Here is a 12,715-nt window from a genome sequence, read left to right as displayed (position 1 = left end):
AGTTCTCACACCCATACGGATTCTTCCAAAAGAACAGAGCTGCTACATATGAGGTTCATTTAGAGCCGATAATTTCACAACTGCAGCTCAGAATGATAAATGTTGAAATCCTATTAAACCTGCAACCTTTTTGTATGAATTATCTTTTTTGACAACTGTGCAGTGTTTAGACGAGCGTGAACAATAAAACAATTATTTGCACCATTTTGCATTCATGTTCACCCCATATAATAATCTTCTAATCTTTTAACACTGCATTTCCATAGATAGGTGTATTGTCCTTAGACCCATTACACAGTTGATTCTCAGGTCTCATGGAAGCAATTATAAAAGTCGGATAAAAAAGATAATATAAACATTTTAAAGGACCAAATACATACTTGAAAGCAACAGCACATTATTATTGAACTTCACACTGTAGTGAATGTGGTGGAGCTCTTCGTGGGTCTGTGAATCGGAGTAAAAGCCGTTTCTCAGCCTTGTTTTTGCTCAGATGCAACCTATAGCCTCTTCCTGGACGGCATGAACGTTTTCTTGGCAAGAAAGAAAGAAATGTGTTTAATTTCAGATCCACGGGACTGTAGCCAACCTTCCTGGGCGGGGCCGCAGGAGGAGACTTTATGACAAATCAAAGAGACGGATAATCTGAATGGTAACAAGAGCCCAGAAAATCTTCTGAAGAGATCCAAGGTGAACTTCAAGCTCAAGGAACATCAGTGTCGGATCGCACCATCATCACTGTTTGAGCGAGTGGACTATGTGGGAGACGACCAATGAGGACACCATTGTTGAAAGCAAATCATAGAAAAGCCGAACTGGAATATGCCAAACTACACGCTGACAAGCCACAGCGCTTCTGGGAGAATGTCCTAAGGACTAGGGATGTGGAGACTCACCGATCTGAACTGGTGGTTCGTTCATCACGTTAGTGATGCGACTGCACTGGTAGCTTCAGTGTGTATCGAATACAACTGACGGCTATATCGCAAATGTATCTTTCCATGCATGCTTGTCGTCAGTAAAAACCACGTTTATATCGATGACTTCTTAATTTACCTGCTATGTCTTTGTTTTTTGATGCACATCATCTATTTGTTTCATGGGAAGGTAAGTGGGGCGCAGTTAGACAATTGTGGGATATTATCAACCGACGTGCGTGGTTCCGGTCTTAACTTACCAAAATAAAATAACCTCCTCTATGACACGGTCTCTGGTTTCTGCAGCAGCATGTTTTTCTGAGCATTGTTACTGATCTGCACACATGAAGCCTATTATTGTAACAATTGAGCAGAACTAAAAACTCCAGACTGAATGACATTTTGCCCTTAACAGTGGTTGAGAGAAGTCAAATAATCCGCTGAGATGAACTCACGTTGTTAGCAGGGATAAATCGTAAGGGCAGATGGTTTCACTGCTTCGTTATTGTATCATATCTCTGGTAGTATGGTAGCGTATCAAGATACGAATCAAATTGGCCTGAGTGGTGGAGGTTAACATCCCCACTACGGACAAATGAGACAAAATGAACTATTTTGTCAAGGCACATAAACTCAAGAACACTGTCCCTACTGTGAAACATGGAGGAGGCTGTGTTATTTTCTGGGCTGCTTTGCTGCATCTATGCAGGGTACAATGAAATCTCAAGATAACCAAGAGTGCCATGATGTGGGGTTAATGTCTAACCCACGACATACGGAATCAGTACAGAGTCTTGGTAAAAGTTGTTAAATAATAATTTATTAAAAGGAGAACCAAGGGAGCAGCAGAAAACGTAGTTGATATCTTCAACGGGAATCCGGTGCCGGAGATCTGCAGACAGACAGGAGTTAGAGCCAACTCGAGGGGGGAAGAACAGGGAATCCGAGTGGTGTGGAGGACTTAACAGTCTGGAGAGGGAGAATATGGCTCAAGGGGGAGAGTGGTCCGGTCTGGGTTGACGGGGTTATCCTGATGCTGAAATCCAGAGAGGGAAAGACGTGGAGGGAGCTGATTTTGTAGATCCAGGGGAGTTTAGGTGGGTTACCGGAGGTGGTTCTGGCCAGGGAGAGACTGAGAGACGAGCGGGGTTGGAGTTCCAGATGGTGTAGGCTCCAGAGTTCTGCCAGTCGAAGATGAGGTTGAGGGTTCGTCTGGAGACGAGAGCAAGAGGTCAAAAGGCAAAAATCCAAAATCCAATAACACAACCAATTCTCAAAATCCAATTTCCAAAAACACATCTAATTCTCAAAGGGTCAGGAGCTCGAATAAGATTCAATAGTGGCTGTTAGAAGGTACCCAGGTAGAGTAATCATCCAGCAAAGTGAAAGTGTCTCTCAGATGCTTAAATACTCCCTGGTTGGCTGATGAGCAGAAAGTCTGCGGCTTGGCTACCTCCGGACACGCCCACCTGCAGAGGGTAACTCAAAACCAGAGAGTGATGGCAAAAACAACCCAGACCGTGACAAAGAGATTCTAGAGAGAAATGTGCTGGCCAGTGTCAGAAATCTTGGTCTCAGTTGCAGGTCATGGGTCTTGCAACCCAGGAAGACCCATGTCTCTCGTCTGGCTAGGGAACACCTAGGATTTTCCTGAAAGAGCTGGCCCAAGAGGCTGGGGAGAGGAAAGACTGGGCCCCTGTGACACAACTCTGAATAAGAAGAAGCAAATGGATGAATGAATGTTTTATTTTTTGTTCAATGTACAGCTTTTTATTTCTTTTTCTGTATTTTTGTTCTTCCTTGCTTCTGTCGTGAATGTAATTACTGCTGTGGCACCAACATTTCCCCACTGCCAGACAATAAATACAAATCTTTTCTAGTCTATTTTGGCCACCTTTAACTGTAAATGCTTCTTGGGCTTTACCTGTTGTGACACAGCGGCCACACCAGGTGGTGCAGCGGTAATAAGTCTGCTAGTCCAGAAGCAAAGCAGGGAACCGGTGCCTCAACATTCCAGAAAACCAGGAAAACAAGATGGCCAAGTTTTGTTATAATGATGAAGTGACTTTGGAACAGCAAAATTCCCCCAAGCATTTCTCGGGAAACTACCTAAACATGCAAACAAGAATTGTTGTGAAACAGAATGATGTGTAATTAATGTAAAGACAAACAAAATGAGACATTCGAGATGCACATTGGATCATTAACATTAATGTAAAATTTCTTTTTTGAGACCTTATAATAAAATAAACCTCGAGTTTAATTTATTTTTGCTCTGAGTTTAGCAGTTATTTATTTTTGTTTTGTTTGTTATTGTTCCACATTCATACCCACTCAAATAATTTGTTCTGGAAAAACACATTTTTGTTTTGTCTTCAAAAACCACAAAAAACAATAGGAGACGTGTAATCCCGCCCCTCCCCCACACAAAACTCTGTAGCCGGGAGCTCCGTCCGGCCCATCCACACACACACAGACAGTAACGGATCTCTCTGTGCTTGCTTCACTGTTGCTCACGTTTCTTCGGTACTCCCTAGGTTTTCTTCAGCTCGCCTCTTTTTCGGTTTAATATTTAAAGTGACTTTTCGTAATGTACGTGGTGCATCCAAGCTCAGGAGGTAGAGCGGCTTGTCCAGTAATCGGAAGGTTGCAGGTTTGATTGCTACAACCAGAGACTGCTGCTGTTGTGTCCTTGGGCAAGACACTTAAACTGCCTTGCCTGCTGGTGGTGGTCAGAAGGACCAGTAGAACCCTAAGAAGGCTCAATACAAGCCATTCACCATTTTTCTCAGACTAACATATTTTCCACAACCACCAGATGTGTCTTTCTACATGGTTGTTTAAGAAATGAAAAGAGACTCGTTGCACCAGTTGCGGTTAAGTAACTTGTTGGCGGCTGAAAGATAATCATTTATGCAGTAATTATCCAATGAGAGTTTCCGCTCCTATCTATTTGCTTAGATAAATCCAGGTGGAAACTTTAGTTTGGTTGGGCGGTGTATACCTATTAGGTGTAAAGGTAAAACACACAATACAACTGACATCACAAGGGAGTCATCTGTGGGTTTTTTTAACCAAAGATGGGGTTAAATACCAGCATATAATTCCAAAATATGAGTATTATTAAATTCAAATAACAAGTAAAACCCAGAAAATCGTCATCACAAATTTTTAAAATGCTACTTTTGATCAGAGAAACTGAGAAAGACTTAATGAGTGATTTTAGACAAAAACCAACACTTACAAAAATCAACCTCCATCTTGCCACTCCAAGACACTACAATTTTTTCTCAGAGAACAATACGTTCTTGTCTTTTCTTGCTAAAACAGAGGGACTGTGGCTAAAATAAATGAACAAAATGGATATAAAGTTAAAGTATTTTACAGGCCCTCACTTATTTAAAACACACAAATTAGAAATCTTGATAGATAAATTTAAATTACAGCACATAGAGGAAATAGAGCAAAAATGATAGCTACAAATATAAACATACACTTAAAATAAATTAATGTATTTTCTTAAATATTACTTAAATTAATTGCTTTAAAGTAAAAGTTTATAGATATTTATCACAATTGCTGCTACTTACTCAATCCCTATGCAGACTTTTTTTATTTAGTAGCTTTTAAAGTCCCATGAGTTCTCCAGTGACCATCTTTTTCTAAAGGAAAAAGAGAAATAGTCCAAGAAGCAAATTAAGAATACCAAAATGGACTCTATAGGCATTACTCGTAGTTGTTTGTTGTTTTGGTGGAGTTGTAGCTGTTTGTGTCGTGGTTGAAGAAGAAGATTGAGTGGTGTGTGTGCCATTTGTGGCTCCTGGGTATGGGCTAAGTGTTTTAGCTGCTGTTGTTGGTCTAGCTGATGTAGTGGCTAAAGTAGTAGTTGGGGTTGATGTAGTTAGTATTGTTGTAGTTGGTGGTGCTGTGGTTGTTGTTGTTGGACTATTACACAAACTGCTTCCACAGCAGCTTGGTCCACTTGTGATGGTCCCAACTTTTGGCATAAAGGGAATGCTTCCCAAACTTGCAGCAGCTGCACATGTATTTGGAGAGATGCAGCCGAGCACTGGAACTGTGCTAGATCCACTGGTAACTGGGGGTGGGAAGAAGATTCTTAATTCCACAATCTTTTAAAATAATAGAGTCAAGGAAGGGAAGTTTTCTTCCCCAAGATACTGATTGGGAAAACTCACTAGTTGCAGAAAAACAGTTAGTCTCTGGTCCTTTACAAGACAATGGAGAACAAGTCCCAGTGCTGCTGCAAGATATGCACTGGATGCCATTAGTGGTTTGAGCAGCGGGAGCTAAAACACAAAAGAAAACAAAACAAAAGTTTTCAAAACAAAGAAAAGAGAAAAACACAAAACTTTTTTATTTCTGTTTGTTGAAACATACGAGCTAGCGTGTTCGAGTTACAGTCGTCAGTCTTGCAGCATTCAGCAGATGCAAGTGCACCTCCACCGGCAACTTCAACTGAAAAGTTTGTACTGCCTACAGATGGACACAGAGAGGATTGTGCACAAGCCTTGTAGTATTGTGTTCCTGTCCCTTCAGCTGAAGTGGCTGTAACGTCAACATAGTTTGTTAATATTGACTTAAAATTGATCAAATATTTCCACACAAGTACTGAATTATGTATAAAAACGTAAGAAGTGTACCTTGAACAGTAGCAGTAATACATATCGTGTCCGATGCACATGTCTTCAATACTGTGGATGAACACGGCTGATCTGAGCAGATCTGACATTGCAGGGCTTTGGCTAAAAATATAATAAATAAATAAATAAATAAATAAATAAATAAATAAATAAATAAATAAATAAATAAATAAAAAATAAATAAATCATTGTAACTCCAACCAGATACAACACAGGTTTCATGGTAAAGTACATGTAAGGGAGCACCGGTAGCTTAACCAAGGAGAAAATTAAATTTTTTTTATGACAATTTAGTCTGATGTCCCGTTTTTTAATTGTTTTGTAACCGAGAAAAAGTTAAGTTAGTTAAGCTGACCAGATTTGCAGAACATTTAGCATTATCTGCTTAAAATGATTCACATGGCTGAATCTTTTTTTAGATCTCATAAAATTACAGAAAATTCTATTAGAATTCTTTTTCTGAAGTGAATTACTAGTAAAATAAAACAACTTACAAGTAGAAACAAATGTAAAAGTATCATTTTTACCTGTGCAGGCGAGCGTCCAGATGAGAGTCAAAGAAAAAAGCAGCTTCATTGTGATGCTCAGGTGTGTTCTTCTGGACTCTGAATGAAAAGTCTGAAGCTTTGCTTCTCTTTTTATACTTCATTAGTGACCTCACTGGTTGGGTGTGTGCTCCTGTTTTGCAGCATCATGAAAAACCCTTACTCCTCTTCTTGTCGAAGAATTCATAAAATGGCCAACCAGCCATTCCTCCCCATCCCCACACATTTTTCTACTCCTGCTCCCTCACATCATCTCACAAACATGCACATAGAACCTTGGGGGGTGTATAAGTCAGGGGGTGCAGGTATGGACCCCATTTCCGCATTCTTGTGGCAGCCTGTCCCCCAATTTTATTTGCACATTAAACACTTCCACCAATGACATTCCATGCAAACACACACTTGGGGCCTTGGGAGTGAGCACATTCAATGGCATTTGGCAAGGGGATTTTTCAGCCTCATCCCGAGTGCCGGTGCCCACTTCCAATTTTAAACTGCACTTAGACACCGAGGGCTGTGGAGTGGTGTGGTGGCATCAGCTGGCGTAGGCCAGATGATGCCCGCACTGCCCACTCACCACAGCCACGAATACAACTCATCAACACACACTAACACTATATTGGAGCAGGCACAGGGAGACTAGCGGTCTCAGCACACCTCTGTTGTCGCTTGGCTTCCTGGGGCTGGAGGCTAGGATGGGGATAGGGATGGGTACCTTTGACATTTGAATCGATTCTGTACTAATTCCCGGTACCTAGGAATCGATACCGGTACTTAACGGTACCAATTTTCGATACTTTTGAGTATTTATTATTTTAATTCTCTTTTATAATTAAACACATATTTTTCTCAATATATAACAATATTTGATAAATATCACGATAAATAACATACAACTGTTTGTATTTTAACATCGTCCTTGTAGTTTTATAAGCTGATAATTGAACTGAAGCAAACATCTTTACTGTGAACTAAATTTACTGTGTAGCTTCATTCCTTTTGCCGTCCTTTTTCTTTGATTTTTCCTACTGGGAAGCTAGAATTTCCAAGGAGAAAGCGAACGCACCATTAGCTGATAACAATGGTGGCAAAGGAAGCTAACATATCTTTTTATTATGTGAAGTACCTTGAGACGACTCTTTTCGTGATTTGGCACTATATAAATTGAATTGAATTGAATCAAGCTAACGTTATCTTAAACACTTTATTTAGCTGCTGGAGCAGATTAAAATGATGATGCCTCACACTTAGATCGTTGTCACTGGTTTCATCTTCACGCAATCACCCGTCGCATTTAGTAAAGTGAAGCCAAACTTTAGAGCGCGTTCTTCTAGTCAGAAAATTGGGGTTCCGAGGAGAAAGCGAACGCACCATTAGCGAAACGGAAGCTAACATATCAAGCTAATGTTATCTTAAACATTTTATTTACCTACCAGAGCAGATTAAGATGAGGATGTCTCACTTAGATCGTTGTTGCTGGTTTCATCATCACCCAGTTACCCATCACATTTAGTGAAGTGGACCCAAGCTTTAGCGTGCGTTCTTTCTACCATGCTGCTCTGTTTACAACACGCTCGCAGCGACCGATGATGTAACGCTCTTGCGCATGCGCAGCTGTCTTGGCAAGTTCTCGTTATGATGGACGGGTACCGAAACAAGGCACCGGTTGAAATGACGTGAATCGGTGCTCAGTCGGTACTATGGAATTCGGTTGGTACCTTTAAAAGTACCGAATTCGGTACCCATCCCTAGATGGGGATCTTGCCGTCTGGTTGGGGTCTGGGGTGGTGGGTTGCTTTGCTCAGCGTTGGGTGGGGGAGCCTGCTCATCAGCACCCCAGCAGAAAGGGTCAAACTCTGGGAACCAGTAATAGTTGTACCCCATGTGCAGCAGTACCGGGACCAGAGTGAATAGGGTGTGTATGGGGAGCATGAGTGGTTGTCTGACATGCATTTTTGTAAGTCTTAGGTTGTAAGTGTGTGTATGAGCATGAGAGAAGGAGTGTGTGACTGTATCCGTTTATGACTGTATATGTCAGGTGGGGCCTTTGACTCGTCCCCTCTCCTGGGACTTCTTTTGATGATCTAGATCTTCGTCTCCCCTCCCCCTGTCACACCTGGTGTGGAGTGTGGTGTCTTGGTCTGCCTGAATGTCCGTGGCTAGGTCAGGGGGTTTAAGATTTTTGGCGCCTGCCTGATCAATCCCGGAGGCTGCATGGTGGGATATGAATCCCTGGGCTCTGTTAAGTCCCCGGCGGGGCTGGTCACCCCTGGGTCCCGGGTCGCTGGGTTCTGGGCTCGGCCGGTTTGGAGGTGGGAGGCTGCGGGCGGGCCTGTGGGCTTGCCACTGATATCTCCCGGGACTCTGCCGGCTGCTGGTTGTGACCCCCTGGGGCGATCCTCTGTGCCTCTCGAGGAGGGCGGGGGCCTTTCTGGTTGCAGTCTCCTTGGGGTTCCTGTGTTCTGGGGCAGCGCCTGGATCTCTAGAACTTGGAGCTCCCCCCGTCTCCTACACATCTTTCGGGGGGTGGATCTGTGGTCCCTCACACTCTCTATTGGACGCTCCTACAGAGAAACCTTACATAAACAAGTGCGTGTACACACACAGGTGCTTACATGGTGCTCTCAAAAGTATGGGCTTGGGCACGTTCAACAAATGTCTTAAGGCTGTGGTTGGCACTAAATGCACTGTGATTTATTATCGTGTGATTGTTCAGTAAAGCAATGTTATTATGTTATATTGCCTCATCAGGCTGATGCAGTGGTAGCTTGCTCCTGTTGTACTGTTGTGTATCCCTTTAATTTTTTTCTCCTTCGTCTGGTCTAGAAGCAGACCCCTGTTCATCATTGATTGTTTATTTTTGTGGATGGATTTATATCCTGTGTATTTTTTACCCTTATCATTAACATTGGGTAACATTAGGTGTTGTCCTTGGCCTTTCCAGGTCTGGTGAAACCAGAAACCAGTCCGACAATCTCTACAAACTTCAGACTTTGTTTACAAAGTTTCTTCTTCACCACAAACACTCACAAATGTGAAGATTTTATTACATTAAATTTACTCTTTTTGTGTATTTTAGTCTTATATTCAGTTTTGGTAGTTTAGCATGAAATTATATTAACTCAGATGTGTGAAGTACATCCAGAAGTGATGAAGAGAACCAAAGAGTCAGATAAGTGAGGTTGTTATAGAGAAACTGTCCTTGGTGACCACAGAGACCAGACTTGATCAGCAGAGGTGGTGGAGAGGTGGAGAAAAACTTTTACAATCCCATGGGTCACAGACAAAATTCTTAACTAAAAACCATGTTACGAGTTTTAAAACAGTTGGAGAGCGTGTCTAATTTTCTGGGCTTTTCCAAGAAATTTGTCTGGTTTAACAAAACAAAAGAAATAAAAAGAAACTTTTGAAGTTTTATCAAAGTTTTTCAGGTATTATCAGCAAGAACATTTTGACTTAGAAAACCAACTTCCTCAACAAGTCTCTCCACCATACGTCATTGAGAATGGAAGCCATTTTTTTCTTTTATGGCCTTCACAGGCTCTATTTCGTACTTTTTAAACCAGAGTTGGAATGTGGTGCTGAAGGTTGCACCATCTCACCTGCACAAAAAACAGTTTTTAAAGTAAAAGCTTTGTGCATTAAATAGCAAATTTAAACCTAATTTATTGTAAAATGTTCAAATAAACAACAACAAGGTAAGAAGTGTGATGTACAGAAGTCAACAAATGAAAACACGAGCAGAGAATTTTTGTTTGTGTAAATAAATCAGGCAAACATCCTGTTTTTGTACAGGGATGGAACGGGAGTTACACGGGAACCAGACTCTGGAGGGCAGGTCATTTTGCCCTGGCTTCACCTTTCTGACAGCAACTCTGTGTGTGTGTGTGTGTGTGTGTGTGTGTGTGTGTGTGTGTGTGTGTGTGTGTGTGTGTGTGTGTGGCAGTTGTCTGACATTTGTATAGCGGGGTGGGCAATCCTGGTCCTGGAGGGCCACTTTCCAACATGCTTTAGTAGTTTCCCTGCTTTGACACACTGATTTTAATCAGCAGGTGATTAACAGGCTTCTGCAGACCTTGATAATGGTGATTCAACTTTTAAATCAATCGTGGTGAGCAGGGAAACCACTAAAACATGCTGGATAGCGGCCCTCGAGGATCGGAGTTGCCCAGCCCTAGCTCCTGGGAGACAACTTATAAGGTTCAGTCCCTTTCCCAGTGGTACTCTGGCATGTGGCTTGCATGGAGCTGGGACCGAACCACATTCAGCTACAGTTGAACCTTCAGTGGCCCACTGAAACCTGTCTAAAAGCACAATACACTAAAAAACACCGATCCCTGCCTTGCTGCAAGTTGAACTTTAGGCTAAGTGTGGGTGTGTTACTCACTTTATCCCTGAAAGAATTAGCATGTACACATCTGCTTCTGAAAATGAACAAACTGGGAGAGTGGCTCCAACAGATAAAGAGAGAACACTCCTGTCCAGAAAAGCACAGCTCTAGGACAACCACGATCCTGCAAAGAACTCCTGCTCTCTCTGCATCAAGCTGCCTCCATGATTCAGGAAACATTTCTCTCATTTGCAATTGGTCAAAGAGCAATTGGAAAAGTCCCAAACCCAGTTTTAATTCTCCAAGATTCCCGAACTTTCTAATTTTGTTTTTGGTTACTGGTTCTTTGTAATGCATCTGCATTTAGAGGATAACTCCTAAAACCATCTGTAGCAAGTGGCAGGCACATCTAGAAATGTCTTATTGATATTTGCACAGTGATCTCTAGATTCCATTTTCTCAGCATCCCTGTTTCTCTACAATTAGCATTTTCATCTTTTATTCCCTCAAGCATAGCATTTAGAATTTGTCTTCCTAATGCAAATCCCGTCTGCTTTTAACATTCCTGTTTTGTCTTGTGCAAGTAGCAGGATGTTTTTCAGACTGTGTGTTGGGTGGTGGGAATTAAAGCAGCAAAGACTGGATTAACCACTAATGCTGTTGGCTTAACTTGTTTTAAGAACACCATTTCTAAAACTGTTAGGTAGCGGCTAACAGAACCTGCTACGGAGCGGACATTGCTGCATCGGTGATGTCGCACCCTAGGAATGGGGTTACACTCGATACTTCCTTAGAGGCAAAACGAAATTGAAGAAGGAGCTCAACTGTGTGAGAAGCTTGTAAGAAATCAGAAAGGGTGGTTGAGCAGGACATTTTACAGTCTTTGCAACAATTTAGAGCGAACACTAAAATGTGTCTCAAAGGCTTTGCTTACTCAGCAGGGAAAAGCGACCAAATGTATTTCTTTTTCTGCCCAAGTTTCTTTTTTATCAGTTTAAACAGTGAAAAGCAAATTTCCTGCATTCCTGTGCATTTTAACAGTTAGTTGAAATAAGTAAGCTTTAAAAAATCAATTCATTTATTAATGAAATGATATCAAGATCAACGAGTGACACAAAATAACTAGCCTTTGTTTTGTTTGATCTCATTACAGAAACACATTAGAGCATGAGCATAAACATGAAATAATCATACTAATAATAATAATAATAATAATAGTAGTAGTAGTAGGGGGCTGAGCCGTGATGATAAATTGGTAAGCTGGCTCAGGTGCTTCACAGGGTGAACACTGATTGAATCCCATCTCTGATTAATAATGAATATTCATTTTGGACTATTCCTTTCTCTTAGATGTTCTACAAACATGGACTTGAGTTGGAAAAAGGTAGAATGCCCTCTCCAAGTAAGGAACAAGGTTTTGCCCCAAGTGGAGGAGTTGGGAGCCTCTGCTCTTCCTCCTCTATCTGGTTCCTCTTCAGCACATCCTGAGCTCCTTTAAAGGAATCTCCTACCATCTTTACGCTGATGACATCCAACTGTACATCTTCTTTAAGCCCCATGAGATGTCTAAGCTGCAGCTGTTACACACCTGCTTAGACTCTATCAAAACCTGGATGGCTGGGAACTTTCGACAGCTGAATGAAGATAACCCCATGTCAGGAATCTTGGCGTGACCTTTGACCCAGCTCTCACCATGGATTCTCATGTCAGTTCTCTTGTTCCTCTTCCTTCTTCCATCTCAGGAACATTGCTAAGCTGAGTCCCATTCTGTCCCGCTCTGAACTTGAGACAGTTCTCCACACCTTCATCTCCTCACGCTTAGACTACTGTAACTCTCTTTTCACGTGTCTGAGCAGAACCTCCCTGAACCGTCTACAGGTGATTCAGAATGCCTGTGCTCAGCTTCTGACCAAGTCCTCCAAACACACTCACATCACCCCGCTTCTCCTCCAGCTTTAATGGCTGCCAGTCAACTTCAGGGTTCATTTCAGGATCCTGGTTCTGGTCTATAGGGCCTTACATGGACAAGCACCATCTTACATTGGTGATCTTCTCAGTCCCTACACCCCCAGCAGGTCCCTGAGGTCCAGTGACCAAAGCCTACTGGTTGTGCAGCACCAGGCTAAAGACCAAAGGTGACAGATCATCTGCTGCTGTGACCCCCAGACTCTGGACCTCTCTCCCCCTGAGCCTGAGATCCATTGATTTCCCTCTTTTCATTTAATTTTCTCTCTCCCTTTCCTTACATTTTTAATCAACATT

General features: G+C 42.0%; 1 protein-coding gene across 1 annotated transcript; it reads right to left on the bottom strand.

Annotated features, from left to right (window-relative positions):
• Nucleotides 1-2,647: 2,647 nt before the first annotated feature.
• LOC107374073 (phospholipase A2 inhibitor and Ly6/PLAUR domain-containing protein-like) lies at nt 2,648-6,203 on the bottom strand. The gene is made up of 5 exons (XM_054734727.2): nt 6,106-6,203; nt 5,579-5,680; nt 5,316-5,483; nt 5,114-5,224; nt 2,648-5,013 (listed from the first exon to the last, which is right to left on the bottom strand). Exons 1-5 carry the CDS (start codon nt 6,152-6,154, stop codon nt 4,580-4,582), a joined length of 864 nt encoding a protein of 287 aa, XP_054590702.2. The 5' UTR covers nt 6,155-6,203; the 3' UTR covers nt 2,648-4,579.
• Nucleotides 6,204-12,715: the final 6,512 nt, after the last annotated feature.

Source organism: Nothobranchius furzeri, chromosome 10, assembly GCF_043380555.1.
Source record: "Nothobranchius furzeri strain GRZ-AD chromosome 10, NfurGRZ-RIMD1, whole genome shotgun sequence".
Taxonomy (NCBI): Eukaryota; Metazoa; Chordata; class Actinopteri; order Cyprinodontiformes; family Nothobranchiidae; genus Nothobranchius; species Nothobranchius furzeri.
Note: the sequence above shows the minus strand (reverse complement) of the source record. Positions and strands in the feature narration are given on the sequence as shown.

What these genes read in the sequence shown, in the direction of transcription:
- LOC107374073 (XM_054734727.2), bottom strand. Translation starts at nt 6,154, where the DNA reads ATGAAGCTGCTTTTTTCTTTGACTCTCATCTGGACGCTCGCCTGCACA. An exon ending in CTGGACGCTCGCCTGCACAG is followed by an intron (nt 5,681 to 6,105) that starts GTAAAAATGATA and finishes TTATATTTTTAG; the next exon opens with CCAAAGCCCTGCAATGTCAG. An exon ending in TATTACTGCTACTGTTCAAG is followed by an intron (nt 5,484 to 5,578) that starts GTACACTTCTTA and finishes TTGACGTTACAG; the next exon opens with CCACTTCAGCTGAAGGGACA.